We start from the raw sequence: 18,442 nt of genomic DNA on the forward strand, positions 1-18,442 counted from the left end.
ATTAAAGAGCTCCATTAATCTAAGAATGAGCAAAAATAAAGTCAGATAATCTTCCAATCGTAAAAATACTACAATTCACTATCAATAAATAAATGAAACTCAAAACGAACAGAAATTGCACTAAATAGCCATGCGAAACTCAAAACGAGCTAAAATTAATATTAGTAGGGCTGATAACCCCCATGCCTTCTCAAGACCAGAACACAATTTGCGCTTTACTGAAAACAAAATACGTGTCAAATGTCTTCAGTTTTCTTACTTTAATAAATAAAAAGTTATGAAAACTTTTAAGGAATAAATATCAGTATATGTCAATTAAACTGACAATCCACGGCCATTTGCTTTTTTATTTTTTTTGTTTTTTTTTCCAGTAAAGCGCAAGTTGTGTTTTGGTCCTGAGAAGGCATGGGGGTTATCAGCCCTACCCATGTTAATTTTTGCTCTTTTGAGTTTGACTTGGCTATTTATTGTAATTTCTGTTCGTTTTGAGTTTCATTTATTTATTGGTAGTGATTTGTGGTAGATTTACGATTGGAAGATTATTTGACTTTATTTTGCTCATTCTTGGCTTAGTGGTGCTCTTTAATTTTCTTTGAGAAGCTCGTTTTGTGGAAAAAGTTTTTTAAATTAATCAAATAATAAACCCTGTGCTTTGCAGTAAAGTGCAAATTGTGTTTTGGTCTTGGGAAGCCATGGGGGTTATCAGCCCTACTCATGTTTTTTTTGCTCGTTTTGAGTTTGACTTTGCTATTTAATGTACTTTCTGTTCGTTTGAGTGTCATTTATTTATTGATCGTGATTTGTGGTAGTTTTACGGTTGAAAGATTATTTGACTTTATTTTGCTTATTCTTGGCTTGACGACGCTCTTTACTTTTCTTTGAAAAGCCTATTTCGTGGAAAAGTTTTTAAATTAATCAAATAACAAATCCTGTACTTAAAGAACGGGGAAACTGCATAGTTTAAAACACTTGCGCGAGGGGATGTGGCGGTCATATTATCCCTGAATGCATCGTTATTAAACCTTTTGACTATTTTGAACAAACGGCTATCTAGAATTTTCGTCATTACTGAGGGGGGGCATTTAAAATATAGCACCTTTTGAGATAGTTTTACATCCCCATCAGCTTTCTTGGCAAGTTCCAACGGAATACCCTTTTCTGTTCTGGAGATATTGTATAGAAACCATTTTGGCAACCTGAATTCCCTTTAACTCTTTTAATTTTGTTCAATAATAGTAGTAGTAGTGGTAATAGTACACCCCCCTCAACATTCCCTAAAAGTTTCACATTAATACCATTTAGATTTTTTGGAGACCCAGGATCAAATATGCCCCTCCCCCTCTTCCCAATTAAAAACCCTGTATGCAAACAATAGGCAACATGTATAGCTTACATTCTTTGTCCCAGTGGGGTTTGGGAGTCATGTCACCATCGAAGACATAGTTTTTTCGACTTCTGACAAAATATTTTGAACAAAATAGCTATCTAAACATTTTGATTGTATGTCTTCGGGCCTGGTGAAAAAAAGAGATAAATAACGCCTTAGAACCAAATCGCTCTTTATTTAGGGAGTGCTATTGCGCTACCTGTGATCTTGATTTTTTTGTGGACATTTTTTCATTTATTTTGTTTTTAAAAAATGTTTTCATTTTATGACAAATAGAAACACACTGCTCAAATAAATATATTTTCAGTACTGACCTTCATGTCTTTAGAAGGTTTAGGGGACGTTAGCCCTTTTTCTGTTTGAGTCATTTTCTGTTCGTTTTAAGTTTGACTTGATGATTCATTGTAATTTCTGTTCGTTTCCAATTTTGTTTATCTATTGATGGTGATTTATGTTTGTTTTAAGGTTGAAGTGTTCTTAGACTTTATTTTTGCTCATTCGTGGTTTAATACAGCTCTTTACTTTTCTCTGAGACTTCTTTTGTGGAAACAGTTTTACTTTCAATTAATTTGATTAAATGGACTACCAACTTGATTTATTTGAGAGCATAGTTAACACATAAAGAATAGTCTTTCTATTGTCTTGCCTTCCTTACAAGGTTATTCAAGATTTAACAGGAATTGGGGACAGAAAGTGATAGTTCAGTTGACTCTGTTTTTGCTCATGTTCTGTTTAATGTAGCTCTACTTTTCTTTGAGACTTTTTCCTGGAAACAGTTTTTTCTTTCAATTTATTTTATTTAACAGATTACCAACGTAATCTATTTGACAGCGCAAAGAATAGTTTTTCGACTGTCTTGCCTTCCTTATGAGGTTATTCACGATTTCACAGAAATTAGGGACAGGAATTGATCTTTCAGATGTGTAAGATCAGGGGCAGTTTTTGAATTCAATCCATTGCAGCCTCTTGTCCTAACAAATATTGTTAGGAAGGAACGTCATCTCCAATTTTCACACTGGCGACACAATTACCCAAATCTGCCTAACTAACTACAAAAGAAAGACAATAAATTTTTTGCAGGTGATAGAAGAATAGAATGAAAATGAATAGAATAGAATAAAAAATGAAAATAATAGAAAAGAAAAAAAAATGAAAAGAATAGAATGAAAACATGACAAAATATGACAAGCCAGAGCAAATCGTCTATGATTAAATCGGCTAAGACTTTCTGTTTGCCTTACATTGATCTTACACCGTCTGAATCCAAGCCAATTATATTTGAGTAAGGAACGCATCGATGATTGAGTACCTTATAAATTAGTATCCCTGGTCATTAAAAACTGACATCATGAAACTCGAGGAAAAGATGAAAAACCTCCTTGAATACACCAAAACTGAAGCAAAAATAATGAAAAATAATCCCTGAAAGCTTTGACGTAGTTCTCTCAGTACTTTTGTACAGTATAGTATGGAATTTTGCCTTTCTAATCTTATCACTGAGTCCCTTGATGGCGAAAGGAACAATCACGTTTTTAACTAGAGCAAGATTTTTTAGTCAGGGTCTTGAGAAAATGAGTTAGCCTGTCCATCATGCTTTTCTCTCGTTGACTGGACGTTATCCCTGCAGCAAGAACAATTTTCAACCAGTGGTACCAATTGGGAGCTATAATGAGGGCATTTACCCCCTAAATTTTGAATGAATTTTTATTTGTTATTTTCATTGAAAAACTTCTTTTATTTGGTATTTTCGCTGAAAAACAAAGATATTGCCCCCTCTCTATACTCAGGAAAATACTTTTCGCCCCCTCCCCCATATTCTCGTAAATTGACGCCACTAGTTCTAACTTAACTATTGTGTTTTTAAGAATCACATGTTCTCTGAATTTACTACTTACTATTTTTTACATCCTTTACTTCGTCATCCATACCCTTAAGATCTTACCTATGGAAATCAGTTAGAAAATGCCTCCAAATGGGCATATGAAATTTTTTTCACAGAAATGAAACAACCTGCTTCATAATTACTAAGGTATTTATAATTGGAAAACATAATAAGAATGTAAAATATTCAGACAGTGATATTCATAGAAACTTTATGATTAAAACGTAACGAAAATCCCTGAAATATAATGTGAACTTTGCAAACTTTGCGAGTGACCTTTGTGAGTTATTCACGGGTTGGGTCTTCACCCAACCCTAAGGTGAAAATTTAGTTTATAATAAAATAAAAGCTACTTGCATTGCTCATTCACCTTTTTAGAAGGCCAGGAATAGGTCAACTCCCCCTTAAATCTCTCTTTCTTAGCTATTTGTTATTATTTATACTTTATTATTCATTATAATCATAACCTCTTACGTTCCCTAGAACCATTCCTTTCAGTATTTTAGCGAAAATATTTGTCGCTAGTTTCAGCCTAATCAGTTAGTGTATTCAGTAACAACAACCATTTGTTTTTAACATCATTTTAGTTATTATTTTATTACAATGCAATATTTTTTTTTGTATATTATTCTATATTCTTTTATAGTGTTGGTGAAACAACTTTGCAAACTTTGTGAGTGACCTTTATGAGTTATTCACGGGTTTGAATTTGAGTGTTGGTGAAACAAAGATAAAACTGCGATGAAAAAAAGTGGTCACATTAAATTATTTTCCAGAAGACTTATGGACGCTGCTATTATGTCCCTAAAGTGTCAAACAATATATGTCGGCAATATGGTGAGAAACTAATATTTCTGAGAAAATTCCAACTACTTCACAATGGTTTTATTCTGAAAAGAAAAAGCATAAACTTGTATAAACCCAATCAAAATAAAAAGTACTTTTATTAAAATTTCATATGCTTATAACTAAAAGCTAATATAAATAAAATAAACCAGAGGTAAAATATTCCCCTCCCAAAATAATTATTGGTGGTTCCATGTATGTCTGGCTTAGTTTGCGTAGTAACTGAGTTGGAAAATGTCCATATGCCTTTAGTGGGCCTTAATGCACTGACCCTAAAGAGTTTGGGTGGGTTAGAAAAAAGGAGTAGCGGAATATTGCCTTCTGATTGGGACCAAAAATGGAAGGAAATTACTGCCTGTATCTTCACTTTCTCCTTTATTCAACCACGCCATATTGAAGAATAATACTACCATCAACTTCCTAATTACTGTCACAAACTAACAAGTACTACCAGGAGCTTTCTTTTTACTAAGGTAGGAATATTTCTGACTTTTCGCTTTTGACATGTTGTTCTAAATGTCTTCCAGATTTCCAAGGCTGTTACTCCTGCCACTCTGGTTGCAAAGTTGGCCCAAGATCGTTGCCCTGGTAAAAGTAATAAGTCTTGGTTACAAAGCACTTGCCGGTTTCCACTATCTCAGTCAAAATGAACCATTTCATTTCTAATCCTGGTTTCAATATATTTGAAAGGGAAATTCCCCTGATTACTATAAAGCTCATATTTACAAACATTTTTTTTTAAAGTTCTTGCAGCTATAGCTCTGTCTTCCTAATCCCTCCGCCCCATGGTTAACAAAAAAGCACAAATTGTTATACACCAGGAATACATCCCCGCAAGGAGAACATCATTTCGGCTACACTTTTCTTCAATCTTTCGACCTGATCTGGATCAAATTCATCAGCTGAAAGGTTTTCGCAAGCTGTCCTTTTGCTTTTTATCATGCATCTCACAAATAACTGAAAAACGTAAGGAAACCAAAATTAAAAATTATTAATTTCAAATTGAATGTGTTATAAAACGTTTAAAAATGCCATTTGGATTAATTTGTTAGTACCTTGTATAGTGTCCATCTAGTCCATGGATGTCGGCAAGGGGGAGAAGGAAATGGGGGATATTCCTCTAGTAATTTAAATAGTAACTAACTTCACTTTGCAGCCTAAGGCACTGTGTATTGCCCCCCCCCCCTTCGTCCTCGGATCCATACAAAACTCATTAAAGTTGGATCTATAAAAATGATTTTACATTAAAAAATATTTTGCTTTCTTTTAGCACATAGAAAGGGTTTTAGTTTATAACCATCACATTTAACTAGTGCAACATAAATAGTATTGAGAGCAGTCATAGTTTTTATGTACAAATAACAGAAAGGGGCATTGTCGTTCATATGGATTGAAATTCTGCGTGACTTTTGATCTTTCTGAAGTTCTGCAATCTCTAAAATAGGTTTCTCTGATACTAAAATACATTTTTTAAATAGATTGAAATATTAAATATAAATTGAAAAAGGGAAATATTACCATTTAAAATCACTGAAAACAAAGCTCCTGGCTGAATTCCCCCCTCCCGCGGGGATTTATTAGAAGGATTTTCCTCAGGGAGGTTTTTAGGGGGATTTTTTTGGGAGGGGGTGTCTGGATGCTGAATTTTTCAGCGCTCTATAGTTTTTTTTTTACTGTTGTATTAGTTCTTGAATTTGCTCCTATTGTTTTTATTTTGAATAAATTTAAGGTTAAGGAACAATAACAAAATAATATTTTTCTGAATTCTTTTAAGATCAAGAAAAAATTATGCCCTACTCGATTACCCCACGGATTTAACTGATGCTTATAGAACTATTAGAAGGATTTAGGTGTTCAGCTAGATTGTTAATTTTTTTATTCTACCCTCCTGCAACAATCGCAACATCGAGATAAAGTTCATCTCATTAAATTAAAAAACAAAATACGACAGTTTTTGTAGGGTTACTGAAAAGGGAAATCACCTGCCACCAGAAGTAGTGGAATCAACTAACACACTAGAATTCAAGCGTAGAATGTTGAAAAATCATTCCATTCGAATGAGCCCTCTCGCAAAATTTTAGGACCACTGGGTCGATACGATCACCCCTGGAAAAAAACAAAGAAACTAAAAACAAAAAATAAACAAGCACCTGTAATCTTTCTTCTGGCAAGAATTACAAAATTCCACATTTTTGCAAATAGGAGCTTGAAACCTTTACAATAGGGTTCTCTGATATGCTGAATCTGGTGGTATGACTTTCTTTAAGATTCTGTCACTTTTAGGGGGCATTTTGCCCTTTTTTTTAAATAAGACAAATTTTGTCAGGGTCATAACCTTTGATGAGTAGGAATAAACTTGATTGAAACATATCAGCATAAAATCAGCATAAGAATCTGATTCTTTTAGTGTATCTATTTGCATAAGAATTCCGTTTTTTAGAATTTCGGTTACTATTGATCCGGGTCGGTCCTTGCTTACAGTTCGTTGCCACGAACTCTTTGGTGAATGAAATCATTATTTGCGCTTCAAAAATGACCAGGACTGAAATTTCAGCTAATATAAAAAAAATTCAGCTTGAGTCATCTCTAGCTAAAGTTGACGATTTATACACTATTACCGTCAGTATTTGCACTTTAATGATGATCTACAGTTTAAAAATTTTCTGTCCTCAGGACTAAGGTTAGAAGACACTACCAAATCATAGTTAAAACATGAGATGCAACCTAGCGAAGATTGAGATCTAGCCCATAGTAGCCGAAACTTAAAAAATGTGTTCTGAAAAAGAAATGTGAAGTGAGGAAGAAGCGTCATTTGAAGGTAAATCAGGAATGGCCACCGTTATTTTGGTTACTTTTGATAGTAAATGTTTAATGCAAAAAAAAATTATTGGAATTTCGAAGAACAGCCTGATTTCCCTAAAAAATGGTGGCGGGTCGAAATTCAATCAGTAGCATTGGCATCACAATAGCCAAAACCCCATATAAGAGAATTACAGTCCCAAAACTTGAGCGTGGGAATCAGTGATACGGTCCCTTTTTTCACCAGGAGGGGCAGTACCGAACCAGTGGTCGTAGAATGGATATTAAAGATTTTGTCTATCATAAATAAATCTACTGTGCCACTCAGGTGAGTTAAAAGGATAGGTCCCATTTCGCAAAAGCTTCCGTGTTAAAAAAATTGTCCTAAAAAGTATAAGAATATTAGCGTTTTGTTTATTTAATGGTCTACTTTGTTTTTGAAAACAGGAATGCTCAAATACTGCAAAATCGCGCTTTTACTGTTCGTATTCATGTAATTATTGTGAGTTGGATCACTCTTTTGACTCTAAATGTGTATAAAGTAAGTAAAAAACCCTCCTCGGGATTCTGCTGTTTTTTAAGCCACCCCCTTAAATAAATTCTTAGGTGCATCCATGGTTTAACCCATGTTCATCAAAAGATTATTTAGCGGAACATCAAATTTCCCTGTAGCATATAGAATATTCACGTAACACAAGATTTTTCTTTGGAGACAGACGAGATTTCAGCCCTCTAATCCCCTTCGAAAAACGTACCGTAATCTTACCTGTCTTATACCACATTTTTCTTCTCTTGTAAGGGTATCGTCATTTTCAATTTTATCGGTAATAATGGTGCCACATTTTTGCAAACTTCTAGCATGGCAGAGTGCTGAAAAATTGAATTGAATATAGATTTATTCAACAATCTTAGTGGGTGAAACTGCAATTATTTTCAGCTGAGCTATAAAAAACAATTAAAAATTAATCCTACACTATTTTTGTTCTGACGCATTAAAATCTACCTCAGCCAAAGACCTTAGTATGCTATATGTTCCAACAGACATTTAAGCGTTCTCCATGGGTCATTTATTTTGTTTATTTCTAACGTCTTGTAATTTTTGTCAAAAGGAGACGAAACTGCAGAACAAGCGAAAATTATACGACTCTGGACAATCCTTACTTGACACATCACGTGATATGTGGAAAAGCGCAGTTTAAACAACGTATTTTTTGCCAAAAAAGGCATAAAAACGCTTAAAAATCAAAAGTACAACGCGGAAAAATCATAACTATCTATACCGTATCTTAAAGAAAATGAGTTTCAATCCACCTCTGCTGTTGAGCTTCTTTTATTAATAGAAATCAGTCAGAGAATGGCAATTTACAGATCATAGTAAACAACTGGACAATCAGCTATTCATTTGATTCATGAGCACGTTCTCTCAGATGTGTTTTTCGCGTAAGGGCTGGTAAAATATCGTATTGAAAAAGTCTTAAAACTGTTTTATGATGAAAAAACGAGTCTTGAAACCCTATAGAATATTTAAACAAAAACAATTTTCTTTGCTTATTCTGACAGTTAAATACAACGAGAATATTAAGGTAAAAAAGGTGTTTACCTTAATACGGCATTAGACTTTACAGTCCGTACCGGCGATGCTGATCTCCGTTTCTTGGCCCTTCAGCCAGGAAGTACAATGGGGGGTTGGGGGCCAGCCATCCTGGGCTTTCGCACACCCTTCCTGTTTACCTTCCACAGATTTCTCCAGGTACCCATTTAGAGCTGAATCGACTCTGACTAAGCTTACATAGTCACGCCGCTTACCCCCGTCCCAAACTGAAAAATTGGGCACACCAAGATTCGAACCCGCGTCCTCTCAGACAAGGGATCCCGAATCCAGCGCAACAACCCATTCGGCCAGGACGGCTTACGTCAAAAAACAAGAATATTACGTCTATAAACGAAGAGATAAGTTCCTTAAGTTCATGGTTGTGACCGATAAAATTGCATGTAATCTGCAAGACTTTTGTGGTTTCCCGCAAAAATGGAGTATGTCTGAACTAGTGGTAACACGTTTCACCATGTACTTTTTCAAAATATACTTTCAGATATGAATATTTTAGATTCCCATAAATGCATAGTCGTAAGTAGTGTTACCAAAAGGAAATATTGCACGTCTTGGGCTTCGTGAAATGATTTTGTCAACATTTAAAGCCAACTGATTTCAATTCTACCGAATAATAGAAACTATTACTACAACTAGAAATTCATCACGGCATTACATTTTAACAACTTCAATGCCCCGTAACAAAGAAATAGTAAAAAAATGTGTAGATATGAAAAAATAAGAGAGTCTGTATTTTCATCAATATTACTTTATGTATGTACTATATATGTATATGATTTGTACTCAGCTCCGTTCACAGTTATTCAGAATGAAAGTGATAAGAAGCAGATAAGAAAGCTATTTTTTCGCTATGCGAAGTTGCTTTTGAGTGTTCCGATATGGTCTCGAGTCTCGTAACACCGTACTGAAACAATATTACGGAGTTCTCGACCCGATTGTACAGCTGGATAATTTATATGTAAACTTGCCGTCAAAAGAGGTTTGTCACCCTTGGAGTGGTTTACTCTTTTTGAAAAGTCTTGTTTATTCGTCTTTTTGTTTTGTATATATTTGTTCCTATTTTTGAATGTGTCTTTCTTTTCCTTTTTTCTACTTTTTGATACTCCATCGCCACGCCTTTGTGTTATTAATGGGTTATAAATACATTGACTCATTCATCAGCAGAATCGGCAGAGAGAATTTCTAATCAGCTACACAAAGAATTACTACTTAATCATTGAAAGTTAGCTGAGACAGAAAAAATAAGGTCATCTGGCAAATATGCATAATGGCCCCTTCTGGTAGATATCCTGATAGCTAGATCAGATGCAAACTGTCAAAAGACACAACCAGGACACCAGAGGTTACGTCAGATCACACTGGTTGAGATTTGACAACCCTTTCTGGTAGATGTAATCATAAAAAAAATTCTTGAAAAAAAGTTCCGGGACAGGTATTAAACTGGCAAATGCTACTTTTCTATCTAACTCTGTATGAAGCTTCTGCTTCAACCCTCCGAAAAAATCTCTAATGGCTAATAGTCATTTCTAAAGCAACTTTAAGTCATTCTTTCCAGCCTGACTGACCAGGGGGAGGGAGGTTCTACATTTCCCTTTACCCCTCTATATTACATTTAGAGCTATACAAAAGATGTCGCTTTTCTGAATCTTTTAAGGACATTCTGAAACCACAAAAACTCTACTCTTTTCTGACATGCTTGTTGAGTGGGATTTGATAGCTCATTATTACCTGACGTTGCTTCTCTAAATCAATTTTTCAGTTGTTCTATAATCTAGGGGAAGTTTTTTTTTGAATAAAAATTAAAAAAAAGGGTTCACTTCAATGAACAGCAAAAAATGTCCATGAACAAACCTTTAGCTTTTCTGCTGTCAGAACCTTCATGTAACTCCTTTCCATAACCATGTCGACTGTGACGATGTGAGTGATGGTGACTTCGCAGTTTTTCTTGGGCGTCCCGCAGTCTAAAATGAGTTCATTAAAAATATATTTGTATATATATATATATATATATATATATATATATATATATATATATATATATATATATATATATATATATATATCAAAGCAAAACAAAAAATTGCGAAGAAGAGAGAACGAGGTTAACAACAGTCAGTGGAAAAAAAAACTACGCAAATATTTCAGTCAAGACCTCCCTCAGTGCAAAATAATACCGATAAAGATTTAAAAAACCAAACTTTTAAACAACAACAAAACTAAAATAAGATGACCCTTTCAGAGTAATGGTGAAAGGGTAACTCTTTCATCGTTACTCTGAAAGGGTCATCTAATTTTTTAGCCTTTATTTTTCATTATTTTTTTAACCTTTATTATTTCTTATATTTTATACGCACATATTATTTTTTTTTTGTCCTGGCTTTAAATATGTAATACGAGATCACTCGACAACTTTCTTTTGGGCCTACATCTAGTATTATAGAAAAATAGTCATTAAAAACTTTGTCATATAGTCTTTGTCAGAGACTTAGAGTCTCTGTGTGTCCATGCAAATTCAGTCCACCGTTTTGCATACAAGTCCAGTGGATAATGTCCGTCATGAGTCAACCTAAAAACCTCGATCATCCCCATTGCAATTCCAGTAGGATTTCCCAGTAAAAAAAGCTCGTATCATGAGAAGAATCTCAGTTGCCCAATTTTCTTCTAAGTCCTGTGGACATGGTTTGTCATAAATCTTTGAAAACTTTCATTTGGGGTTTCCAATTGTCTTCAAATGGCTCATAGAAATTCATAGACTATTTGAATTACCGTTATTCCATGTCTATCTACCTTTATTCTGCCCTAGGATGGATGGATGATAGACTATCTAACAACAAGTAAAAATGATATCATTTTATCCGAACACGACCAATCATGGTTGCAGTGATAGCTGCAGCCCAGTAAAGAGCAAACCACAGCCAATAATAAACATGTTGGGGACTATTGAAAACATGTTTTTTAAAAAAAACTGCCCCACTAATAAGAAAAAGTTGATTAAGGAATAGATTAATAATAGTAAATCCTATTGCGAAATCAAATTTATGCGAGCTTTGGAAATGAACCTAAAACCAAGCAAGAATACTGTCTAATTGAAATCAAAAGCCCACAATTGGAATCACCATGGTCGAAAACTTTATGTAAGACAATTACGGTCCCCCTCTTGAACAAATCGGCAAATCACGCAATGAAATGATGCATCTCCTTTTTTCTTCTTCTTTTTTTTCATCCTAGGGATGATTGAACTAAACCATGGGTCGTAGAATATTGGGAGAGGACTCGTTTGGAAAAAATCACTATCTAGTGCTCTTTTTAAGTTAAAAAAGAGATTGTATATCAACAAAGTGATATTTTTATGTCATTCTGTACCAACAAACATTAGTTAGTGCCTAAGGAGATCTCTTCGTTTGATTGATTATTTACTTTGATAAGTTTGGATTGATTATTCCTTTTAGTTTTTTTTTCGTCTAGGAATTCCCATATTCACCCATAAATCTATCTGTTATTTTTTAAGTTTTAATGTCTTTTTCTGCTTTTCTTTGAATTTTTTTTGGAAAAGTAATTAAAAAAAATATACAAAAAGCCACTATTATGAAGCATGATTGATATCTATTTTACAGTACCCATTACTTAACCAATTAAATAAAATCACTGGAATTCAAGCTACTATAGGTCTATACTTCTTATTCATTTCTAATTATAAGTTTCATTGAATTATCACTGATAGAAATTAATCAGTCCATTTGCTTTTTTATGCAGCAATCTTAGTAACATAGCAAGAATTTCGGTTCGAAGGAGAGGGCTACCAAAATGCTTTTTGTTTGGGGGAGTACCAAAAGAATAGAGACGAAGGGAGTTTACTTCGTGTAGACTTTGTCCAAAAATCTCAAATATGGGTCCTTTTACCAGGATTTTTTTACAAGTCGGAGAAATATTTCGAGGGGAGGGGTATCAAACCAGATAGCTGCCCTCTGGATACGGTTCCTTAAACTAGTGGCCTTAGTAGTTGACTTAAGATTAGTAATAATATTTCCTTAAATAGGGATTTAGGAGAATATTCGCTGAATGCTTTATACACAAATTTAATTAAAAATTACCTTACGAAATATTATAAAAAACCAATAGAAATTAACACAGAACCTGTCACAAATAGACCTATAAGATCAGCAGCGAAAAAAGCTAGGCTGGCATTAAAAACCTGTTTTTAAATCATATTCTTTCATTTCAATGAATTGCCTCGTTGCGTAACAATTTATTTATCAGTCGTGGTTGAACTTGGCTGAGTTAAGGATGCTGGGACTGTTTTGAAAAACTGTTCATTTTAGTTTTATTGATTTTATCCTCTTGTAAGTTGTTTTTTCCTATTTGTATTGCTGAGGACGGCCCTTGGACATAGGGCTGAAGTATTCATTCTAATTTGTTTCCCACTGTCTTAAAAAAAAACCCTATTGTTCTTCTTGTTTTTGGTGTTTTAATAAAAGAACACGAGAAGCATAGCTTTGTAAGAAATTGTTTGTCTAAACAGCCCCGGGCAAATACCATCAACTGTATCTACGACTGAATAAAGCAAAAAAATATTTTAGCAAATTCATTTCAAACACCATTAACTAGATGAAAGCCCCACTTACGTATAAGAAAAAAACCCACTTATTTTCTGAATGCAATGGTAGTTTCACGCACAACGGCTTTATCTGCTGAATATTTTGTTATAAAGTACTAATATAAGAATTCTTGACGAAACTCTAAGACCCAGATCTTGCCACGATCTGGGTTTTTATGATTCCCAATCTAGTTTATTCCATAGTCATCAATCCTAAGAGCATCAATCCTAAAGAACAAGTGACGAAAATTCAACTAATTCAGATTTTAGATCGTCCGAGGTTGATTTATTGCCTCTAGAGGGGGACTCTTGTGCTTGAACTAGAGCTGGGCTATGCAAGCGTATGCAGACCTGTATCTTTCATACCTAGGCACAAGGGATAAAGAGACGAAGCCCCAACTTAAAAAAAATGTTCAAAATTTCTTAGTGACCCTCAAATTGAATTTCTAAAATTATGGCTCGATGTTTTGGCAATTTTACTACAACTGCACCAATTTTACGACGGTTTCACTAAGATACGAAATTTGAATTGTAAATCATTTCATAAAAAAACACCGTTGTCATATGGTTTTTTGTAATATGGTTTCGTAATTTCGTAGCTTCGTAATATGGTTTTTTCTTCCCCTTTCCCAACAAAATTTTTGACCAGTTATACCATAAGTGTCATTCCAAATTAAAAAAATAGTAGCCTAATAGTAGCAACACAATCGACCTGATTATTTTTTGTTCATGCTGGATTAAAATTTTGATTAAAATTTGTTTTTACTCATATTAGGGAACTCCTATAAGAGCAATAAAAAGGAATTCGGAATCTGCTAGGGTGTAAAATAAAAATGCTACGGCAACCTCAAATAGTTGAAATTTTCTGAGACCAAAATGAGAACAATGTAGTCGTTTGTTGGACCACTGAAAGGGTTATAACCCTCTTTACGATCATAGAAACGATACTGTTAATCAGTGAAATCCAAACTGTTGGTATTAAGCTTCACTTACCTGTGTAAAAGCTGATCAATTCCATTGTCATTTTGAGCTGCATTGGCGTTTCTAGCATGGCATGTCAAATTGCAATACGCTGCTATTATTGTGAATAAAGTTACTGCCTTTATCGTAGTCGTCATTGTGTACTTCTGGAGAAAATTTTCTTGTAAGTTTTTGCCTGAAAGAGGATGCACTAAGAGAAAGGTCAAGTTGGAATTAGCTGGTTAAGAGGATTTGATACATTAAAGATGATCAAATAATAAAACGAGTTTTTCAACTGAAAGTAAGGAGCAACATAAAACGAACAAAAATTATTAGGTATATGAGGGGGGTTGCCAATCCTCAACAGCCTCACACTTCACGTTTAAGATTTTTGACGTTTTTGAAAAAGTCACTTATTGTTGTAATTAAACAACCCTTGTGTCTCAAGAGTCGTTTTTAAGAAATTGGGACAAAACTTCAACATTAGTGTAAAGAGCAAAGTGTTGAGGGGGGGGGGCAACCCTCCCACTCCATAAACGTAATAATTCTGTTCGTTTTAAGTTTTAATGTTGCTCCTTACTTTCAGTTGAAAAAAATCGTTTTTTTTAACTCAATTTCTGACGGTTTTTAAATATTGCGAGGAAATCTGGCTCCACCCCACGGAAAAATACCCCTCCCCATGGAAATATCCTCTGGAAAATTCAAACCTGGTGAAAATTTACCCCCAAGAACTGCCCTTAACACCTCCACGTGTAAAATTGAGTCAGTAAAGAGAAAGTAAGACATATAAAGGAATTTCGTATAAGAATTCTGGCAATATAAAACATAAATTTACCCCCCTTGAAACTTCCCTCCCCATTGAAAATTCTCCCCGTGCAAATCCCACTAGCGGAAAATTCTTCCTCCCATCCCCACCCAAAAAATGTATGCATACTTCCCAATGACATATGCTATAGATAAACAAAAGGCAAATATTATAACTAGGGGCTGTGACGGGTCATGTTATGTCCGAAGACATAGTTTTGGCCCACCTCAGAATTTTGATCGAAAGAATTCGGGAAAAAAGTGGCGTGGAAGGAGGCCTAGTTGCCCTCCAATGTTTTTAGTCACTTAAAAGGGCACTAGAACTTTCCGTTTGAATGAGCCCTCCCCGATATTCTAGGCCCACTTAGTCAATACGGTCACCCCTGGGGAAAAGAAACAAAAAACAAAAAAAGGTTGATGAAGACGCATCCGTGATCTCTCTTCTGGCAAAAAATACAAAATTCCATTTTTTGCAGATAGGAGCTTGTATAGGGGTTTGTCCCCCCTTTTTCGAAAATCAGGCAAATTTTCTCAGGCTCGTAACCTTAGATGGGTAAGACTAAACCTATGAAACTTATATATTTAAAATCAGCGTAAAAATCCAATTCTTTTGATATATCCATTAGTATAGAGATTCTTTTTTCAATTACTATTGAGCCGAGTTGCTCCTCAGTTACAGTTTGTTACCACGAACTGTTCGATATCGATACCTTCGATATCACTATATACGGAGATTTTATGGGCCATTGTCTAACATCCTTCAGGTCCTCAAAATTCAGCGGTCCTTCACTTCCTTCAGCTCTGAAGTCTGGTATTGTATTAGGATTGGCAAATTGTATCGGGGTGGTTCTAATTTCTGAGTAAATATTTTTTTCAACAAATCTTCGTCAGGACATCCTGAGGATTCTACAATAGCACACTAAACCTTATTAAAAACAAATTCCACTTCTTAATCCCGAACACACTCTACCCCAGACTTTCGAACAGATTTCTCAATGTCTTAACAAAAATAATCTTAAATAATAAAATATTATTATTAATAAATAATAATAAATTTATTATTATAATAACAAATAATATTATTATTAATTAATAAATAATAAGATATTAATAATTAATAAATAAAATAAACTTAACTTAACTAATCGGAGCTCGCTCTTCTGTTGAAATAAATTTTAGAGGCGACCCCCCTGTCTTCTTGTTTTTTTCTCGCTTCGTGTCACCCTCTGAAAAATTTTGTACGTGTTGGTTCGCACCCCCACCTCTTGGTTCATTGCTCTACACTAGCTATTTTGCGACCAGTAATATTTTAATAGTAACCCGTCATATTTAGATATTATTGTATGAGAAATCCTTCAGCTTTGAACTCAGACAGAACATTCTGAGTGTCACGCATTATTTATAATAACATGGATAGTGTTCCGGCCCGTTGCCATGAACCAAAACTATACTATAGAATTTTATGACGCTAAAAATATGAAAAAATAAGATTTGAAAGATATACCTGGTTTTGAAAAACTGAAAATTAAATTTCCAAGTGCATTTTCACAACTTAAATACTACGCATCAAATCTAAAGTCACACAATCAGGTCCAATGGCGTTTAAAACCTGACAAATATAGTTTTGAATCGCCCTATTTTAAATAGTAACATTGCTAAATTTTTGGGTAGTTTTTTAAGCAGGTAAAATTCCCTGCCAAGGTGATCAGGGTCTAATGACATCAATGACCTAAAAATTTGTAGTGGCAAGCTTAAATACTGCGTCTCAAATCTCAAGTTATACACTGAGATCTAACAGCGTTTCAGGTTCAACATATCTAGTTTTAAAGAAACGCCCTGTTTAAAATAGCACCATCAGTAAAATGTTCAGGGAATTTTTTCAAAAAGACAAACTACCGCTTTAAATTAAAGGTCATCAGCGTTTAATGGCATCCACTAAATTAAAAACCTGAATGAAAACAATATTTATATTCCAAAAATTACCTAAAACTAGATTTCGGGTAGTCCCCCCTGAATGGAATCAAGAACATAAATAATCACCAAAGCCAAATTTTTTCCCTTGTCGTGTTTCTTCCAAGTTCATCTGTTCCGGCAGACTTGAGCAATTACTACCGAATGCCACTATTTGTGTCTATAGGTTACCCATATATGAATGTTTGCGGGGAAACCCCACAGTAATTACACGGCTAGTAAAAATTATTATTATAACTCACAACGTTGTTGAATACGTCATGAGAAAGCTGCCAAATATTTCGAAACCTGCTTCCCGCATGAGCATATAGCTTTGCTCTAAAATCGCTTTTGTTTTGCAAACAGCTACGTACATGGGAATTAAAGGGGACCGGTCGTATTCATCAAAAGACAACTATATTGGTATAACAAGGGGTTAAAGCAGTGGTTCCAGCTAATTATGGGCCCTGCCCCAACTACTCATTTCTAAAATCATGATGCCCCTTCGTAATATTTAAATTTTGCTATTCAAAGCCGGCAGCTTTTTTTGGGTCGTGCTCTCGGCATATTTTATACTAATGAAAAATATTGTCTTAATACAACACCTTTTATGTAGTATATAAGGTCATTGCAATAATGTAATAGATCTTTTTTTGCTCTTTAAACGCATTTGAAATTGACGTCATTCACATGATTTTTTTTTTCAAATTTAAGGCTCTAAAGTATAATTACCAGATGGGTTAACTCCTGCCAATGACACACCAAAAAATCGTCCTGCCCCACCGGTAGGACTTGTACCCCACTTAGGAATCATGGGGACAAGGGAAAACCCCTGAGATTATCGGAAAAAGAGGAAGCACAGCCCTGGACGCTTGCCTGATTTAAGCTATAATTAATATGTGTATCTCATTTTTAGATAGCTATATTTCTCTTCTTTGACTAAAAACAAATCTTCCTCAATAAGTTTTTTTTCAATCCAATTTCTCCCCCCCCCCAATCTTTGTAAAATATTTGCGGGGTCGCCATATCCTGGGGCATCTTTGCAGACATGCTTACCCGGTGGTGGAATCAATAGTTCATTTTGGGAGGATATTGGGGAAGCAAGCACACAGGAAGGGTTTTCGGTTCTGGACGGAAAAATATCGCATCGTTGCAGCTATTCGCCAATTTTCTCTAAACACTACATTCAATTTACATATTTTGCATTTTATCAGGCCCCGCCTCAAGAATAAAACCTGGCGTGTGCAGCTGGTGAAGGGGTATTCTGACCAAACTAATTAAGCAAAAGGAATTTACTTTTGTATACAATTCAAATTTCAAGGAGGGGGATATTGACCCCCGATTGTCTCCTTGTGGCTTTACCACTTTTCCGTTTTCTTTAACAGTTTCAGTTCTGTATAACCCCCACCGTTTGCTTGAATAAGCTGTTGGTATGTTTTACCATGCTACTTTATATTAAGTATTGTGTTACATTTGACTTGTGTGTGTGGCAGCTAAATTGGGGACCTTCTTCTTTGAACATTGCGCACTTATAACCATAAGGATCGGGTGGACATGAAAGACATGAAGGATCGGGTCTGAGCAAGTATCCGCGCCAAATATATATTTTTT

At 34.7% G+C, this 18,442-nt stretch overlaps 1 protein-coding gene across 4 annotated transcripts in view; it reads right to left on the reverse strand.

Moving 5' to 3' along the window:
* Positions 1–4,194: 4,194 nt before the first annotated feature.
* The window catches only part of LOC136031493 (uncharacterized), a 38,356-nt gene continuing 24,108 nt past the window's right edge, over positions 4,195–18,442 (reverse strand). For 2 of the 4 annotated variants that reach the window (XM_065711141.1, XM_065711140.1), the window contains exons 2-5: positions 14,111–14,273; positions 10,375–10,484; positions 7,681–7,784; positions 4,195–5,072 (exon numbers count right to left, since the gene is read on the reverse strand). In XM_065711141.1, coding sequence (XP_065567213.1) covers positions 4,926–5,072; positions 7,681–7,784; positions 10,375–10,484; positions 14,111–14,235 — 486 coding nt within the window. In that variant the 5' untranslated portion in view covers positions 14,236–14,273 and the 3' untranslated portion in view covers positions 4,195–4,925. Of the gene's footprint in view, positions 5,073–7,680; positions 7,785–10,374; positions 10,485–14,110; positions 14,274–16,385; positions 16,535–16,921; positions 16,984–18,442 lie in introns of those variants that run through there. The other 2 variants (XM_065711138.1, XM_065711139.1) reach the window with 2 other exon arrangements.

Source organism: Artemia franciscana, chromosome 9 (genome assembly GCF_032884065.1).
Source record: "Artemia franciscana chromosome 9, ASM3288406v1, whole genome shotgun sequence".
In the NCBI taxonomy this organism is placed as follows: Eukaryota; Metazoa; Arthropoda; class Branchiopoda; order Anostraca; family Artemiidae; genus Artemia; species Artemia franciscana.